General features: G+C 37.8%; 1 protein-coding gene across 1 annotated transcript; it reads right to left on the reverse strand.

Moving 5' to 3' along the window:
• Positions 1 to 2,929: 2,929 nt before the first annotated feature.
• On the reverse strand, positions 2,930 to 18,335 carry LOC129537270 (C-type lectin domain family 9 member A-like). The gene is made up of 8 exons (XM_055396808.2): positions 18,283 to 18,335; positions 16,342 to 16,452; positions 15,684 to 15,782; positions 13,062 to 13,115; positions 11,622 to 11,720; positions 10,827 to 10,969; positions 3,836 to 3,942; positions 2,930 to 3,261 (listed from the first exon to the last, which is right to left on the reverse strand). Exons 2-8 carry the CDS (start codon positions 16,346 to 16,348, stop codon positions 3,138 to 3,140), a joined length of 633 nt encoding a protein of 210 aa, XP_055252783.2. The 5' UTR covers positions 16,349 to 16,452; positions 18,283 to 18,335; the 3' UTR covers positions 2,930 to 3,137.
• Positions 18,336 to 20,414: the final 2,079 nt, after the last annotated feature.

A 20,414-nucleotide genomic window follows, 5' to 3' on the forward strand; every position in this document is an offset into this window, starting at 1 on the left:
CCTATGTCCTTTTCATATTCCAGGATCCCACCAGGTTACCACATGACATACCAAATGTCATGTCCCCTTAGGCTCCCCTTGGCTATTACAGACTTTCCTTGTGTTTGACTATCTTGACAGTTTTGAAAAGTACTAGGTAGGTATATTTTAGAATACCCCTCACTGGGATTTGTCTGACATTTTTCTCATGAGTAAATTGGGGTTGTAAGTTTGGGGGAGGACCATAGACTGCAAATTTTATCACATCACATCAAAAGAACAAACTGTGAGCATGACTTGTCACTGTTGATGTTACCCTTTGCTCACTGAGGTGGTGTTTGTCAGGTTTTCCACTCTAAAGTTACTCTTATTTTCCCTCCATTTGACTGTATAATAATTTCTTTGGAAGGAAATCATTATGTGCAGTAAGTACTTAAGGAATAAGGAGTCCCATCACCTTTAGGCAAGAGCATCTACATTATTTATTTAGAAATATTTTGCACAAGAGATTTGTTTCATCTCCCTCATTCACTTAAGTATTTAGTCATTTTAAACTACTATGGACTCATGGATATTTTATATTGGGGTTATAATTCAATACTATTTCTTATTTTGACTTTTGCTGCTTAAAATTGTTCCATCTTTGGTCATTGGTAATTCCTTTATCTAGTTCCTCATTCCTGCTGCATACCCCTACCATTTTAAGTACTTCTCCATTTTCTAGAACTACAAAAATCTCCAGGCTCTTATGTATTTCCTACCTCCATTTTCCAGTAGTCATGTATGGATGTGAGAGTTGGACTATAAAGAAAGCTGAGTGCTGAAGAATGGATACTTTTGAACTATGGTGTTGGAGAAGACTCTTGAGAGTCCCTTAGATGGCAAGGAGATCCAAAATATCCAACCTAAAAGAAATCAGTCCTGAATATTCATTGGAAGGACTGATGCTGAAGCTGAGACTCCAATACTTTGGCCACCTGATGCAACTGACTCATTTGAAAAGACCCTGATGCTGGGAAAGATTGAGGGCAGGAGGAGAAGGGGACAACAGAGGATGAGATGATTGGATGGCGTCACCGTCGCGATGGACATGAGTTTGAGTAGGCTCCGGTAGTTGGTGATGGACAGGGAAGCCTGGCATGCTGCAGTCCATGGGATCACAAAGAGTTGAACATGACTGAGCGACTGAACTGATCTGAGAATCAGTCATTTTTTTCAAGTAGTTAAGATTTTATTTACTGGATAATGAAATTATAATAAAAAATGGCCACTAAGTAAATTTTTTTTCTTTGCGAAACAAAAGTCAAAGCAATTTTGAAAAAGACAAAGTAGGAGAACTCACATCACTTCAAGACTTCCTATAAATTCACATAATCAAGATATTGGTGAAAGAAGGCAGATATTCAGATCAATGAAGCAGAGTAAAGATTTTAGAAATAGATCCATGCACAAAGGGTCAATTGATTTTTGACAAAAATGTCATGATAATTCAATAGGAGAGTAAAATTTTTTAAGAAGTGGTGCTGAAATAACTAGACATCTCTTTGCCAATAAAAAAATTAAAAAGAATTCAATCCATACTTTGCACTATGTACAAATATTAACTTGGAATATAAAATTCAATGTAAACTTAGAACTTCTAGAAGAAAGCATAGGAGAAAAAATTTTAAGTTCAGGTCAATTAAAGATTTCTTAATTAAAAACTTCTTAAATATAAAAATGTAAATTTAAACCTTATTAATTTCATTTCATCTAATTACAAGGCTTCCCTGATAGCTCAGTTGGTAAAGTATCCGCCTGCAATGTGGGAGGCCCTGGTTCGATTCCTGGGTCAGGAAGATCCCCTGGACAAGGGATAGGCTACCCACTTCAGTATTCTTGGGCTTCTCTGTGGCTCAACTGGTAAGGAATCTGCCTGCAGTGCAGGAGACCTGGGTTCGATCCCTGGGTTGGGAAGATCCCCTGGAGAAGGGAAAGGCTGCCCCATTCCAGTGCTCTGGCCTGGAGAATTCCATGGATGAGTCCACGGGGTCGCAAAGAGTCTGACACAACTGAGCGACTTCCACTTTCACTTTCATCTAGTTACAAACTTCTGCTCATCTAAACTTCTAAAAACAATGTTAAGAGATTACAAGTTATACTTCAAGGCAATATTTATAAATCACATGTCTGATAAAATATTAGCATCCAAAATATATAAAAAACTCTCAAAGTTCAATAATAAGAAAATGAGCAAACAAATAAAAATAGGCTAGATATTTTAATCAGTACTTTACCATAGGAGATCTGTGGTTAATAAAATCATATGAAAATATAGTGCACATCATTTATTCATTCAGTTCAGTTCAGTTCAGTCGCTCAGTCGTGTCCGACTCTTTGTGACCCCATGAATCACAGCACGCCAGGCGTCCCTGTCCATCACCAACTCCTGGAGTTCACTCAAACTCATGTCCATCGAGTCGGTGATATATACAAAATAAACACACCTTTATTATACCACACCTTTATTAAAAATGGTTTTAAAGATTATCAGTATTAAATGTTGGCAGGACACAAGCAAATGGAATTGTCATACACTGCTAATAAAATATATAGTGGTACAGTCTCTTTGCAATATGGAAACACACCCAGAAGTTTGGGCTTACCAGAGAGCACTCAAGCTATTAGTTGTGGTGTAGGTCACAAACACAGATCTGATTCAATATACTATTTATTTTCTCCAGTTACTATACTGTCTCTTTGCTAAAACATAAGGAATCAACCAAATGTATATACCATCAGTATAGAATAATGACATTATTCTTAGCATTAAATCTCAGGTAAAATGTACACGACAGTGACAACAGTTTGCAAGATGACTTACTAGATCTGTCTGAGTTGCAGAAATTGAGTATACAGAGCTTTGCGTCCTAAGGTGCATGAGAAACACTGATACTTTCTCACTCTGCCAACCTGTGCTCGTAATGGTGTGATCTGAGATCTCCATTTGAAAGAGGCAGAAGTGGAGGGTCCACAACGTATCTCTATCAAGCTAGAATATAGGTGCAGCCCATAACAAAGCAAAGATATTCAGAAACGAGAGATAAACAGACTGGACTTCCAAGGGTCTGAGTTTTTATAAGAAAAAGTTGTTGTATATGTCCTTGGTTGTTGTTTCATTAGGTAGCAAGACAAGCTATCTGCTTCTCACAAATGAAGTGCATGAATCTGGAACAGTCATCAGCAGACATCTTCGTTGCTTTAATATATGCACAGTTTCCTTCATTTGACTCTTTCCAATCACTTAACATAAAAAAAGCATATAAATAATGCAAAATAGACATTCACTAATGCAAACATAAGAAATATTGGTCTAAAGTTAAGGTTTTTTTTTTCCTTTCCTTATAAGAAACTATCCCTTGGTTCCCTAGCCTTTCCTAAAACATACTTTATGAGGATTATATCAATCAAGTTGAAAATCCTCCCTTTCTATATATACTCATTTTCTTAACTTAAATTCTTTGTATGTGTGTGTCTGTAGGTACATGCAATACCCATGTGTTTGCTCAGTCACAAATTCATGTCCAATTCTTTACAATCCCATGGACTGTAGTCTGCCAACCTCCTCTGTTGATGGTATTTCCCAGGCAAGAATGTTGCAGTGGGTGGCCATTCTCCAGGGGATCTTCCTGACCCAAGGATCAAACCTGTGTTCTCCTGCATTACCAGTGGATTCTTTACCACTGAGCCACCTGTGTATGTCCATATATGTATGCAAATTTGTCTATATATTGAATGTGTGCATTTTCTTATATGCTTTTTGAAACATAAGCTAGAATATGAAACTTATTAATTACTATCTATTCTAGAGACTTACAATTTGAGAAAAGGCATTGATTTATCTTCCCATGTCCATTGATTTCTGGGTCCTTTACGAGATAATCCAATCCAATAGAAATAGTATAGTTGGTTTTGAATGAAGTTCTGCAATAAAAGAAGATATATTCTATGAGAAAAAAAGTATTTTTATAATTCTGAAATGAAATAATATTTTCAATATTTATATTATTTTGAATAACAAAAAGTATAAAGATCAACTTCATCCTGATTCTGTTCAAATGGTAGTAGAATCTTAGTTATATTTATTAAATATAGTGGAATAAATGAGACATAAGTAACATACTCTTAGCTTACTTATCTTTCTTTTAAGATTTTTTGAATGTGAATAATTTTTTAAAGCTTTTATTGATTGTGTTGCAATATTGCTTCTGTTTTATACTTTGGATTTTTAGCCGAGAGGCAGGTAGGCTCTTAGCTTCCTGACCAGGGATCACATCTATACCTCATGTGTTGGAAGGCAAAGTCTTAATCATTGGACCACTAGGGAAGTCCTGTACCTTTTTTATTTAATCTTCAGACTAAAATATCTTAATTTACTTTCAAAACTGACACTTGTAGCTCAAGAACAAATTCCGAGCAAAGTTGGTTTGTATTTTAAGGTCCAGGTGTTGTTTCACAATTACTGTGTTTATTTTTTTGTGAAGTGAGCATCTTGAAAAAGTGGTCCTTATTCTACCAGATGAGATGTTTACACAGGTATCTGGAAATTACATGATAAGTACAAATATAATTGATGTTCATCTTGTAACTTAATTTTTACCACATTTATGCACATATATTGGGATTTCCTTGATGGCTCAGTGGTAAAGAACCTGCCTGCTAATGAAGGAGATGAGGATTTGATCCCTGGTTCGGAAAGATTCCCTAGAGAGGGAAATGGTCACCCACCCAAGTACTCTTGCCTGGGAAATCCCATGTACAGAGGAGACTGGCAGGCTACAGTCCATGGGTTCACACAGCAGTTGACATGACTTAGCAACTAAATAACAAGCAACAACAATGTACATATATTATCTCCTGTGATCTTCCTAAAATATGTTGGAAAGAAAATATAACCAGTTTTATTACAAGCAAAGTAATGTGTGAAAGGGAGTGAAATAGACGGTTTCTTACTATAAATTCTGTGTTTCCCTATTCTGCTTTAATTTTCACCCTTAGTTTTTATTTTCTTTTTTTTTCCTTTACCATAGAGAAGATGGCAAAAACTTAGTCCCTCTATCCTGAAAAAAATTGCATATATATTCATAAAATTTGACATTCAATTTCATGGTTTTCATAAATGCTCTTATTTTTGATGAAGATACGATGCATGAAAGGTTAGGGCTTCTTGACTCTAAAACTTATTCTTAAGCCCATCAGGCTCCTCTGTCCATGGAAGTCTCAGGCAAGAATACTGGAGTGGGTTACCCTTCTCTTCTCCAAGGGATCTTCCTGATCCAGGGATGAAACCCAGGTCTTCCACATTGCAGGCAGATTCTTTACCATCCACACCACCAGGGAACCCCCTTGGAGTAAAAAGGAGGTTAGTTCAGACTCTACAAATGTCTTCTTTTTGGGTTCAAATTTGCTTTGTTTTCTTGATGGTTTTCAAGTTCATATTTTTATAGCTATTTATGAGTTGTTAAAAGCCAAGGATATGGGTAATGGACTAGTACAGAATACTGAGGGAGTCTTAGTGCCTATTTATCTTTGAGACAATAATATTAAAAGATTCTCATCAACCTGGAATGTAAGTATATATATTTCTTGAAAGAATAATAGTAAATTGTTTCTTTATTCAAATCAAAGATAATGATAAGTATCATGAAATATTTAGTTCAATTTTATTTTATTTTATTTTTTTTAATTAATTTATTTTTTATTGGAGGCAAATTATTTTACAATATTATATTGGTTGGTTTTGCCATATATTGACATGAATTCGCCCGGGTTTACATAAGTTCCCCCCCCTGAACCCCCCTCCCACCTCCCTCCTCCCTTTATCCTCCCTCTGGGTCATCCCCGCACGCCAGCTCCGAGCATCCTATAACATGCATCGACCCTGAACTAGTGATTCATTTCACATATGACAACATACGTGTTTCAATGCCATTCTCCCAAATCATCCCACCCTCACCCTCTCCCACAGAGTCCCAAAGGCTGTTCTATATATCTGTGTCTCTTTTGCTGTCTCGTATATAGGGTTATCATTTGCATCTTTCTAAATTCCATATATATGCGTTAGTATACTGTATTGGTGTTTTTCTTTCTGGCTTACTTCACTCTGTATAATAGGCTTCAGTTTCATCCACCTCATTAGAACTGATTCAAATGCATTCTTTTTAATGGCTGAATAATACTCCATTGTGTATATGTACCAAAGCTTTCTTATCCATTCGTCTGCAGATGGACATCTAGGTTGCTTCCATGTCCTGGCTATTATAAACAGTACTGCAATGAACATTGGAGTACATGTGTCTCTTTCAATTCTGGTTTCCTCGGTGTGTATACCCAGGAGTGCGAATGCTGGATCATATGGCAGTTCTATTTCCAGTTTTTTGAGGAATCTCCACACTGTTCTCCATAGTGGCTGTACTAGTTTGCATTCCCACCAACAGTGTAAGAGGGTTCCTTTCTCTCCACATCCTCTCCAGCATTTTTTGCATATAGACTTTTGGATAGCAGCCATTCTGACTGGTGTGAAATGGTATCTCATTGTGGTTTTGATTTGCATCTCTCTGATTATGAGGGATGTTGAGCATTTTTTCATGTGTTTGTTAGCCATCTTTATGTCTTCTTTGGAGAAATGTCTGTTTAGTTCTTTGGCCCATTTTTTGATTGGGTCATTAATTTTTCTGGAATTGAGCTGCAGGAGCTGCTTGTATATTTTGGAGACTAATCCTTTATCCGTTGCTTCATTTGCTATTATTTTCTCCCATTCTGAAGGCTGTCTTTTCACCTTACTTATAGTTTCCTTTGCTGTGCAGAAGCTTTTGATCTTAATTAGGTCCCATTTGTTTATTTTTGCTTTTATTTCCAATATTCTGGGAGGTGGGTCTTGGAGGATCCTGCTGTGATTTATGTCGGAGAGTGTTTCGCCTACGTTCTCCTCTAGGAGTTTTATAGTTTCTGGTCTTACATTTAGCTCTCTAATCCATTTTGAGTTTATTTTTGTGTATGGTGTTAGGAAGTGTTCTAGTTTCATTCTTTTACAAGTGGCTGACCAGTTTTCCCAGCACCACTTGTTAAAGAGACTGTCTTTTCTCCATTGTATATTCTTGCCTCCTTTGTCAAAGATAAGGTGTCCATAGGTGCGTGGATTTATCTCTGGGCTTTCTATTTTGTTCCATTGATCTATATTTCTGTCTTTATGCCAGTACCATACTGTCTTGATGACTGTGGCTTTGTAGTAGAGCCTGAAGTCCAGCAGGTTAATTCCCCCAGTTCCATTTTTCTTCCTCAAGATTGCTTTGGCTATTCAAGGTTTTTTGTATTTCCATACAAATTGTGAGATTATTTGTTCTAGTTCTGTGAAAAATATCGTTGATAGCTTGATAGGGATTGCATTGAATGTATAAATTACTTTGGGTAGTGTACTCATTTTTACAATATTTATTCTTCCAATCCATGAACATGGTATATTTCTCCATCTATTAGTGTCCTCTTTGATTATTTTCAGTAGTGTTTTATAGTTTTCTATGTACAAGTCTTTTGTTTCCTTAGGTAGATATATTCCTAAGTATTTAATTCTTTTCATTGCAATAGTGAATGGAATAGTTTCCTTAATTTCTCTTTCTATTTTCTCATTATTAGTGTAGAGGAATGCAAGGGATTTCTGTGTGTTGATTTTATATCCTGCAACATTACTGTAATCATTGATTAGCTCTAGTAGTTTTCTGGTAGAGTCTCTAGGGTTTTCTGTGTAGAGGATCATATCATCAGAGAACAGTGAAAGTTTTACTTCTTCTTTTCCAATTTGTATTCCTTTTATGTCTTTTTCTGCTCTGATTGCTGTGGCCAAAACTTTCAGAACTATGTTGAATAGTAGTGGTGAGAGTGGGCACCCTTGTCTTGTTCCTGACTTTAGGGGAAATGCTTTCAGTTTTTCACCATTGAGGATAATGTTTGCTGTGGGTTTGTCATGTATAGCTTTTATTATGTTGAGATATGTCCTTTCTATTCCCACTTTCTGGAGGGTTTTTATCATAAATGGGTGTTGAATTTTGTCGAAGGCTTTCTCTGCATCTATTGAGATAATCATATGATTTTTATTTTTCAGTTTGTTAATATGGTGTATTACGTTGATTGATTTGTGGATATTGAAGAATCCTTGCATTCCTGGGATAAAGCCCACTTGGTCATGATGTATGATCTTCTTAATGTGTTGTTGGATTCTGATTGCTAGAATTTTGTTAAGGATTTTTGCATCTATGTTCATCAGTGATATTGGCCTGTAGTTTTCTTTTTTTGTGGGGTCTTTACCAGGTTTTGGGATTAGGGTGATGGTGGCCTCATAGAATGAGTTTGGAAGTTTCCCTTCCTCAGCAATTTTCTGGAAGAGTTTGAGTAGAATAGGTGTTAGCTCTTCTCTAAATTTTTGGTAGAATTCGGCTGTGAAGCCGTCTGGACCCGGGCTTTTGTTTGCTGGAAGATTCCTGATTACAGCCTCTAGTTCCGTGCTTGTGATGGGTCTGTTCAGATTTTCTATTTCTTCCTGGTTCAGTTTTGGAAAGTTGTACCTTTCTAGGAATTTGTCCATTTCTTCCAAGTTATTCATTTTATTGCCATATAATTGCTGATAGTATTCTCTAATAATCCTTTGTATTTCTGTGTTGTCAGTTGTGGTCTCTCCATTTTCATTTCTAATTTTATTGATTTGGTTCTTCTCCCTTTGTTTCTTGATAAGTCTGGCTAGTGGTTTGTCAATTTTATTTACCTTCTCAAAGAACCAGCTTTTGGCTTTGTTGATTTTTGCTATGGTCTCTTTTGTTTCTTTTGCATTTATCTCTGCCATAATTTTTACAATTTCTTTCCTTCTACTAACCCTGGGGTTATTCATTTCTTCCTTTTCTAGTTGCTTTAGATGTAGAGTTAGGTTATTTAGTTATCCTTATGGGAATCCCCTTGTGTGTTATTTGCTGTTTTTCCCTTGCTGCTTTTAATATTTGTTCTTTGTGTTTGATCTTTGTTAATTTGATTAATATGTGTCTTGGAGTATTTCGCCTTGGGTTTATCCCAGGTCTGAGCGGCTCAAGTTCAGGTTCTCAGGTACTCCACAAAGGCGCAGACTTGGTTGGGCCTGCGTTTTGTGCCTTCCCCGGTCTGAGCAGCTCAGGGGACCAGGTGTTTGGCAAGCACGGTCTCTGTGACTTATCACCTCCCCAGTCCCCGCCACTCAGTTTTCTGGGGGTACAACTGGCGCACCTTCTCAGGGGGATATCGACCGGCCCGAGCCCAAGAAGTCCTGATTAGCAACAAGCCTGCCTGCAGTTTGTATTGGATGCCTTTCTGGGGCTGCGGTTGCCCCTTCCAACTCTGGCTGACCTCCCTGCCTGTTTCAGCGGGGGATGGGGGATGGGCCGACCGCAGCTGGCTGGCTCTGCTCAGTCCTTTATTCTGTGAGCAGGGCTGGTGGAGTCTTAGGTTAGAGCTTTCCGCCTTTTCGTGGGGAAGCTATCCCAGTCTGCTTTGCTCTCCCCAGTTCTCTCAAATTGTTTTCACGGCATTCAAGCCCAGTCCTCTCTCTAAGCAGTTCAGCCGGCTCCTCCCTGCCCAGCCCCCGCTTGCTAATGGCATATGCAGGCATCTGCACTGCTTCTCCGCTGGGAGTTACCGTTTGGCGGGTAATCTGTGGGTTTTAAAAAAATCTTAAAAAAAAAAAAAAGAGGGTTCTGTGGCCCTCTGAGCTTCCAAAGCTCGCCACAGATTCACCAGTGAGAGTGTTTCCTGGTGTTTGGAAACTTCTCTCTTTTTAAAGCCTCCCTTCCTGGGATGGAGCTCTGTCCTTACTTCTTTTGTCTCTCTTTTTATCTTTTATGTTTTTTCCTACCTCCTTTCGAAGACAATGAGCTGCTTTTCTGGGTGCCTGACGTCCTCTGCCAGCATTCAGAAGTTGTTTTGTGGACTTTACTCCGCGTTCAAATGTTCTTTTGATGAATTTGTGGGGGAGAGAGTGGTCTCACCGTCCTATTCCTCCGCCATCTTGTTCCTTCTCTCTTAGTTCAATTTTATTGGAAACTAGTATGAGGCAAAATTCAGTGTGAGTTGGAATTAACTGATCTTCAACTCTGAATTCATATAGAGCTCTTTTTTTTCCCCCTCAAACTCAGTGATAATGTTGTATTTCTTGATTTTGTTGGAGATGAAATAAGTTTGTTTCTTTTTTTCAGAGAGAATAAAGCTACATTCCATGAAATTATCAGTATGAAAATACAATTATCTCCAATAAAATGATACATTTTAAGCAATGTTTTTCTAATTGTTTCATGTTCATGTTCATCTTTAGATTTACTATACTGGAAAAATTCTATTTGTGGATGAATTAGATGAATTAAGTGAAATTCTAATTTCATTTCTACTTGTATTTTTGACTTTAACATGAGTACTATTTGGATCTGAATCAACTTACAACTGTAAAGTACGGACACTCAATATTATCAAGTGTTAAAATTTAACCAACAGGACTTCCCTATTGGTTAAGTGGCTAAGAATCTGTCTGCCAATGCAGGGAACACAGCTTGGCTCCCTAGTCCAGGAAGATTCAACATGCCACAGAACAACAAAACCCATGTACAACTACTACTAAGACCGCGCTTTAGAGCCCATGCTCCACAGCAATAGAAGTTACCTCAATGAGAAGCCCTCTCACTGCAGCTAGAGAAAGCCCAAGGGCAGCAAGGAACACTCAGTGCAGCCAATATATATATATATTTAGCCAACAACTAATGGCTGAATTAACACAGGTGAAATGGAAAACTGAAATACGTTACCAGTTCTTCCTTATCTTCTATTTTAAGAAGTGTGGAGGCCATTTCCCAGCAGTATTTTTTACTTTCTTGAAAGTTCTTCAATTCATCCGAAAAATAGTAACATTTCTGTCCACAACATGACCATTTACTTTTACATTCGTTTCCTTGAAAACAAAAGATATTTCCCCGAGACCATTCAGGGTGTATCTTGAAAGGAATGCTCTGGAACTTAGCTTTAAGGAATCCTTTCTAGTCCTTGTAAAACCATTGATTTCATGACATGGATGGAGTTCATTTCTGAAGTTCCTGGCCTTATGGAGAGGACTTACATCTCTCCAAATCTATGCATAATATTATTAAAATTCTCTAGGAAATAAATCTTAGAAAATTGATGTCTTCCCTCACAACTTCTACAGAGAGGACTTCACAGGGGAAAATAACTTCTTTGTACTCTCTAGACTGAGTAAAATCTATAGGTACAGAGCTGATCTTAACTTAGCATTGATACATTAATCTAGGGCTTGATCTACATATCCATATGAGAGCATATAATAATGATTACATAATGCGCTAAAGATATGTAGAATTTTTTGGTAGAAAAAGTATTATTTTGAGAAATGGTAATTTAAAAGAATATATCATGTATACATAAGAATCTAACCTCTGGGAAAGATTAAGTTATTTCCCCCAATTAAATAAATTGAAAGTTGGACTTCACAATTGGCTGAGTCTAAAATAACATCCAAATTGAGCAGGTTATCAACTGATTGAGAGAAGCAGAGAAGATACTTTTTGGTCTGTCTTATATCTACATACCTCTATTAAGTGGCTTCTCTTTGAAAGTCATGTTTTTAGATGCAGAATTTTCTTGTGTTCCATTGTCCAATGGAGGCTCTGGTAATCCACCGTGGAAAACTTTTATTGTACATTACTGAAGTGAAGTGAAGTGAAAGTCACTCAGTTGTGTCCCACCATTTGCGACCCCATGGACTATACAGTCCATATAATTCTCCAGGCCAGAATACTGGAGTGGGTAGGCTTTCCCTTCTCCAGGGGATCTTCCCAACCCAGGGATTGAACCCAGATCTCCTGCATTAAAGGCGGATTCTTTACCAGCTGAGACACAAAGGAAGCCAATATTTCTGGAGTGGGTAGCCTACCCCTTCTCCAGGGGTCCTTCCCAACCCAGGAATTGAACCGGGTTCTCACACATTGCTAGTGGATTCTTTACCAACTGAGCTATCAGGGACATCAGTACATCATTAGCTCTAGGAAAACATAACATGAGGCAGACTAAAAGATATAAGTTAAATTTTAAGATGTCAGTTAATGTTCAGGAGTTTTATTCCTATGCTTTTTAGGGTCATAAGAGTATAAAGGAAGACACAAATTTCATCATTAAAAAGCCTTTAGGAATGCTAAGTTATTTGGATTTTAAGGTAAAGTTTGTGATCTCAACACCAGCAATGAGTAATCTGAAAATAGCATTAAAAAAATGTTCCATTTAAAATAGCATCAAAAATAATAAAACATCCAGAAATATATTTAACAGAGATGTGCAAAACATATACTTTAAAAACAAAATTGTTGAAAATTAAAAGCCTAAATAAATGAAAAGATATATCATATTTCCCTTATGTCACATGTGAAAATTAACTGAAAATTGAAAAAACACAAACATGAAGAAGTAAAAAAATGCTTTAGATAACATAGGTGAAAGTTGTGATCCTGGATTAGGCAATGGTGTCTTAGATATGATACTAAAAACCTCTGTTTTAGAAAAGCAATTTTTAAATCTCTTATAGCAGGATAAAATTAGAGTCAATTGTCTACAATGGATATGGTGATCATATTGTTACATAGGGAGAAAGATTCTCCTATAATCATTATTTAGAAATATTGTTGCCTGATTTTATAATTTATGTTCTCCCCCCAAATCTATTTCTTCACTAGCCTAAGAGAGAGCCAAGTTCAGTTCAGTTCAGTTCAGTCGCTCAGTCGTGTCCGACTCTCCGCGACCCCATGAATCACAGCACGCCAGGCCTCCCTGTCCATCACCAACTCCCGGAGTTCACTAAAACTCATGTCCACAGAGTCGGTGATGCCATCCAGCCATCTCATTCTCGGTCGTCCCCTTCTCCTCCCGCCCCCAACCTTTCCCAGCATCAGAGTCTTTTCCAGTGAGTCAACTCGTCGCATGAGGTGGCCAAAGTATACAAGCTATATTTATATTAGAAATTTGAAATCATTATGTACCTTTCTGGAGCTTTGTTACCAGAGAGGACGCATTCTGTTCTGATATTTGGGTACCTAGAAAAAAATGGAAGTAATCTTTTAAAATATTAACATTGATCTAAATAAATCATAATAATTTTAGTTTTTAGTTTAAATATGGTGTTTTTAGGATTTAGGATGATCTGGAAAAAATTACTTTAAGAATAATTAATGAAAGGTTGGGGACGGGAGGAGAAGGGGACGACGGAGAATGAGATGGCTGGATGGCATCACCAACTCTGTGGACATGAGTTTGAGTGTACTCCGGGAGTTGGTGATGGACAGGGAAGCCTGGCGTGCTGTGATTCATGGGGTCACGGAGAGTCAGACACGACTGAGCGACTGAACTGAACTGAACTGAACTGGCTGAATGAAGACTGAGGGGTGTGTATTTCAAAAACCTTAGAGAAGAGACTCCACCACCTCTTACAATACTTCGTTCAAGCAGTATCATAATTAATTTGTTTTTCTTAATAAGGTGTTTCCGTTTCCTAAAGTATATCTTTGAGTTATGAGACTAGAAAATATCACAGTTCAGTTCAGCTCAGGCCCTCAGTCATATCTGACTCTTTGTGACCCAATGAACTGCAGCACGCCAGGCCTCCCTGTCCATCACCAGCTCCTGGAGTTCACCCAAACCCATGTCCAATGAGTCAGTGATGCCATGCAACCATCATATCCTCTGTCATCCCCTTCTCCTCCTGCCCTCAATCTTTCCCAGCATCAGGGTCCTTTCAAATGAGTCACCTTTTTGCATCACATAGCCAAAGTATTGGAGTTTCAGCTTTAGCATCAGTCCTTGAAATGAATATTCAGGACTGATTTCCTTTAGGATGGACTGGTTGGGTTTCCTTGCAGTCCAAGGGACTCTCAAAAGTCTTCTCCAATACCACAATTCAAAAGCATCAATGCTTATGCTCTTAGCTTTCTTTATAGTCCAGCTCTCACATCCACACATGACCACTGGAAAAACCATAGCCTTGACTAGACAGACCTTTGTTGACAAAGTAATGCCCCTGCTTTTCAATATGCTGTCTAGGTTGGTCATAACTTTCCTTCCAAGGAGTAAGCATCTTTTAATTTCATGGCTGCAATCACCATCTGCAGTGATTTTGGAGCCCAGAGAAATAAAGTCAGCCACTGTTTCCCCATCTATTTGCCATGAAGTGATGGAACCAGATGCCATGATCTTAGTTTTCTGAATGTTGAGCTTAAAGCCAACTTTCTCACTCTCCTCTTTCACTTTCTTTTTTTAAATTAATTTATTAATTGGAGGCTAATAACTTTACATTATTGTATTGGTTTTGCCACACATTGATATGACTCTGCCCTGGGTGTACTTGTGTTTCCCATCTTGAACCCCCATCCCACCTCCCTCCCCATCCCATCCCTCTGGTTCAACCTCCTTAGTTCTTCTTCACTTTCTGCCATAAGGGTGGTGGCATTTGCATATCTGAGGTTATTGATATTTCTCCTGGCAATCTTGATTCCAGCCTGTGCTTCCTCCAGCCCAGGGTTTCTTGACGTACTCCTTTTCCTATCTGGAACCAGTCTGTTGTTCCATGTCCAGTTCTAACTGTTGCTTCCTGACCTGCATACAGGTTTCTCAAGAGGCAGGTCATGTGGTCTGGTATTCCCATCTCTTGAAGAATTTTCCACAGTTTATTGTGATCCACACAGTCAAAGGCTTTGGCATGTTCAACAAAGAAGAAATAGATGTTTTTCTGGAATTCTCTTGCTTTTTTGGTGATCCAGCAGATGTTGGCAATTTGATCTCTGGTGCCTCTGCCTTTTCTAAAACCAGCTTGAACATCTGGAAGTTCATGGTACACATTGCTGAACTCTGGCTTGGAGCATTTTAAGCATTATTAGATTGAAATGACTTAGCAGCAGCAGCAGCGTGTGAGATGAGTGCAATTGTGCAGTAGCTTAAGCATTCTTTGGCACTGCCTTTCTTTGTAATTAGAATGAAAACTGACCTATTCCCTTCCTGTGGCCACTGCTGAGTTTTCCAAATTTGCTGGCATATTGAGTGCAGCACTTTCAAAGCATCATCTTTCAGGATTTGAAATAGCTCAACTGGAATTCCATCACCTCCACTAGCTTTGCTCATAGTGATGCTTCTTCCTAAGGCCCACTTGACTTCACATTCCAGGATGTCTGGTTCTAGGTGAGTGATCACACCATTGTGATTATCTGGGTCATGAAGATCTTTTTTGTGCAGTTCTTCTGTGTATTCTTACCCCCTCTTAATATCTTCTGCTTCTGTTAGGCCCATATCATTTCTGTGCTTTATTGTGCCCATCTTTGCATGAAATGTTCCCTTGGTATCTCTAATTTTCTTGAAGAGATCTCTAGTCTTTCCCATTCTTGTTTTCCTCTATTTCTTTGCTTGATCACAGAAAATATCTATGTATATACTTAATTTTCCCTACAATCATTCTATAATTTATACTTTGCACAATCTCAGAATAATGATTCAATACTTAGGCAAAATGCACACATTAAAATAAGAGTTCTAATCCATAATAATATGAAATTATAGAAGCACTGATGATCATTAAAATGAAAGGTTCAATCATAATCTTTCAAAAATTTACTTACTTGTAATAAAAGTTATCACTCTCACTATAGTGTACATCAAGACAAAACGGATGATTCCCAGGATCACAACAATGAGCTTCTCTTGAGCTGACAGTGAATCTGCAAGGAGAGAAAAGGAAACACTGATAAAGGAGTGATGGAGACAATTATTTTAGAAGAACAAAAGATCCCACATCCTTGAGAATTCAAAGACATCAACTTGGACCCCAAAACAATATCTACCATTGCAATCCTCCTCAGAATATACCATTCCTTTTTCAGCGAATATAAGGCTACACAAGTTGTAGATCAAAGACTACAAATTACAGCAATGCCTGGGTAGGTAGTCCTAGAGGAGGGCATGACAACCTTCTCCAGTATTCATGCCTGGAGAATCCCCACGGACAGAGGAGCCTGGCGGGCTACAGTCCATGGGGTCGCGAATAGTCGGACACAACTGAGCATAAGCACAGAACAGCACATATGTCATATTAGAATATTGTAGTTCAAACTCCAGCTCTAAGCCTCATTAATAAAAACATGTAAGCAAGTAAATGCTTTACACTTGCAGGGGTAGTTCCTGTCATTCCATTGACATAATGAAAGGCATTTTTAAAGTGTAATTCCATGTAGGTTTTCTCCTGCTCAGTTGCTAAAATTGATCTTTTCATGATCTTACCTCTCATTTGCTGTCTCCTGCCGTCCTTAACCAGACTCGGTTCTGAGTAGTTTTCCTTTTGGTTCTTCACCTCTGTGGCTGTTTAATGTCAAGGATGGTGCTCTATGGAAACTTTACATAAGTAGTTAATAAATGGTGTATAAAATCACAAGAAGCCTTGAAGAGTTAAAATGGGTGCTATGTGAGATCAGTTAACGGCACTCATTTAGCAGCTTAGCAAGTCCAAAGTTGGTTCTCATTTCAGTAGACCTTTAGACAACTGTTTCATGATAGGGTAAGTAGTTTTAAAAATAGTATTTGGTGTCTAATAACCAAGAGTGATGGAAATGGGCGGGAGGTGAGAGGGAGATTCAAGAGGGAGGGGACAAATGTACACCTATGGTTAATTCATGCTGATGTATGACAGAAAACAAGGCAATATTGTAAACCAATCAATCAATTAAAAATAAATAAATATTAAAAAATATATTCTCTGTTTGACATAATGTTACTTCATTATTGGAACAATGAAAGTTAGTAGATTACTGGAAAAGTTCATGAATAGTAATATCCTGATCAATTGAAAGTCAAATTTCACAGAAACACTTTAAAACTGCTATAATAGCATTGTTCAAATTAAACTCCATATTGGAAAAAAATGCACCAATTATATATATAAGTTTAAAATCTATTAAAAGTTAAAGACAGATGATGAGGGAATAGCAGTATTGGCATATATGGTACACTTTGCACTAAACTACTTTAATTGGGACATTCATTTATGAAAAGGGAATGAGATGCTATCAAATAATTCTTCTATTTTGAGTGATTGTGGAGCTCTAAGAAATCATTAAAAAATTAAAGAAATATTTTATATGTTAGAAATGGTACATGACATTTTAAACTCTCAAAGCATTTTATCATATAAAGATAAAACAATGTTAAATAAATACTTATTTTACATGAGTAATCGACAATTGACAGTGGATAAGGTATGAAATCATAAAATGATAAGGGAAAGCGTACATCATTTATGGAAGAACAATGCTGGTACAAACTTCCAGGAAGATCCTGAGGCTGTTAAGTCAATGAGGGTAGCTTTAGTTGTATCAGCAATTATAATAAGGCAATAATGTGCCTTGATATTTCAGTCAATGGATTCTGTAGTCAGTGAGATCTACAATTAATTCTGGCTTTGAAGTTTACAATATATGACCTTTAAAAATTATTCAGTATTCAGTAAATGAGTTTACTAATCTAAATGAGAATAAAATATGTATGATATAAAGCATGTAAAACACCTAATATTAAACTTGACTTTTATTTTATTTCTTATTTTAATACAATTGCCATGGTATTATTCATATCAGGCAATATAATTTACTAGACAGAAATCTTTGTGTTAGTGTGATTTATCTTTTTTCAATATTATGATCAAGTTTTCATAAAGCATTTGATTGTATATAATTGAGTTAATCCAGCATTTTACTGGAGGTACCACATTCTGATTTTTATTTTAACTAGATCTGTGAAGAATTATATTGGCCATTCACAATTCTATGAATCCATTTTAAGAATCTATTTTTAAGGGCTGAGTTAAATATTTAATAATATATCTAATTATATGTCTATTGACGACAAAATACAATGTTAACTCTTCCTTGTCCTGATGCTCATGATACTTCACTTTAAATTGCATTGATTAACAAACTCAGTTATATATGTATGTATTCACTTGAATAATATCCGCAGGCAAGACTTTGAACATTTTAAGAAATCTTCACAAATACTTCATATTTTATTCTTACTTTCTCCCAAAAATAAAATAGCAGATTTCAAATACAGATACCAATATCTCTTTAATTTGGTTGCATAGCAATTGTCCCTGAATCGAACCACACTGGCATTTGTAATCTCCTGCTAAATGAGATGAGGAATTAGGAAGAAGACGGAAACACATACCTTCTATAGGCCAGAGTCCTGCCTCTTCTCGTGGGTAGCCAGGTTACTGTGATAATCAGACAATGTCTGTGTTCTTCACAGACTGCCCTGTGAAGGCCCAGGGTGAAGCAATAGTGGAAAAAGTACATTTCTCATCACTGTGTCACTGAAACAGGAAATTCTTACACTTGGGTATTTTGAAGACAGTTTGTCTCATCACACAGCTCTAGAATATAGGAGCCTTTGGATATGTAGTGTATCAGTTAGTTTGTCCTTTGGCAAGTACCTCTGGGAATTGATTTCACTTTCTGAAAGATATCGGGGGACAAAGGACATGATCACCATGCTGTTAATTTGCTTTCATTTCATTCATCAATGCTGAACATTTATGCCTTGTCAAGAGTAACTTCAATGTTTGAGTTTTACTTTTAGATAAGTTTGCTAAATCTAAGCATTATTTATTTATTTTCCTTATAATCTCATTGTGTCATTTCTATTATAATGGAGGAAATCATAATTCCATTATCAGTAGGTATTTAAGGATCAGTTCAGTTCAGTTGCTCAGTTGTGTCCGACTCTCCGCAACCCCATGAATCACAGCACGCCAGGCCTCCCTGTCCATCACCAACTCCCGGAGTACACTCAAACTCATGTCCATAGAGTCGGTGATGCCATCCAGCCATCTCATTCTCTGTCGTCCCCTTCTCCTCCTGCCCCCAACCTTTCCCAGCATCAGAGTCTTTTCCAGTGAGTCAACTCGTCGCATGAGGTGGCCAAAGTATTGCAGTTTCAGCTTGAGCATCAGTTCCTCCAATGAACATCCAGGATTGATCTCCCTTAGAATGGACTGGTTGGATCTCCTTGCAATATAAGGGACTCTCAAGAGTCTTCTCCAACACCACAGTTCAAAAGCATCGATTCTTCAGTGATCAGCCTTCTTCACAGTCCAACTCTCACATCCATACATGACCACGGGAAAAACCATTGCCTTGACTAAACGGACCTTGGTTGGCAAAGTAATGTCTTTGCTTTTTAATATACTATCAAGGTTGGTCATAACTTTCCTTCCCAGGAGTAAGCGTCTTTTAATTTCATGGCTGCAATCAGCATCTGCAGTGATTTTGGAGCCCAAAATAAGAAAGTCTGACACTGTTTCCACTGTTTTTTCATCTATTTCCCATGAAGTGATGGTACCAGATGCCATGATCTTTGTTTTCTGAACGTTGAGCTTCAAGCCAACCTTTTCACTCTCCTCTTTCACTTTCATCAAGAGGCTTTTGAGTTCCTCTTCCCTTTCTGCCATAAGGGTGTTGTCATCTGCATATCTGAGGTTATTGATATTTCTCCCAGCAATCTTGATTCCAGCTTGTGCTTCTTCCAGCCCAGCGTTCCTCATGATGTACTCTGCATATAAGTTAAACAAGCAAGGTGACAATATACAACCTTGATGTACACCTTTTCCTATTTGGAACCAGTCTGTTGTTCCATGTCCAGTTCCAACTGTTGCTTCCTGACCTGCATACAGGTTTCTCAAGAGGCAGGTCAGGTGGTCTGGGATTCCCATCTCTTTCAGAATGTTCCACAGTTTATTGTGATCCACACAGTCAAAGGCTTTGGCATAGTCAATGAAGCAGAAATAGATGTTTTTCTGAAACTCTCTTGCTTTCTCCATGATCCAGCGGATGTTGGCAATTTGATCTCTGGTGCCTCTGCCTTTTCTAAAACCTGCTTGAACATCTGGGAGTTCATGGTTTACATACTGCTGAAGCCTGGCTTGGAGAATTTTGAGCATGACTTTACTAGCGTGTGAGATGAGTGCAATTGTGCAGTAGTTTGAGCATTCTTTGGCATTGCCTTTCTTTGGGATTGGAATGAAGACTGACCTCTTCCAGTCCTGTGGCCACTGCTGAGTTTTCCAAATCTGCTGGCATATTGAGTATAGCACTTTCACAGCATCATCTTTCAAGACTTGAAATAGCTCAACTGGAATTCCATCACCTCCACTAGCTATGTTAGTAGTGATGCTTTCTAAGGCCCACTTGACTTCACATTCCAAGATGTCTGGCTCTAGGTCAGTGATCACATTATCGTGACTATCTTGGTCGTGAAGATCTTTTTTGTACAGTTCTTCTGTGTATTCCTGCCACCTCTTC

Source organism: Moschus berezovskii, chromosome 6 (genome assembly GCF_049115385.1).
Source record: "Moschus berezovskii isolate FMDL1 chromosome 6, NW_MosBer_1.0, whole genome shotgun sequence".
Lineage (NCBI taxonomy): Eukaryota > Metazoa > Chordata > Mammalia > Artiodactyla > Moschidae > Moschus > Moschus berezovskii.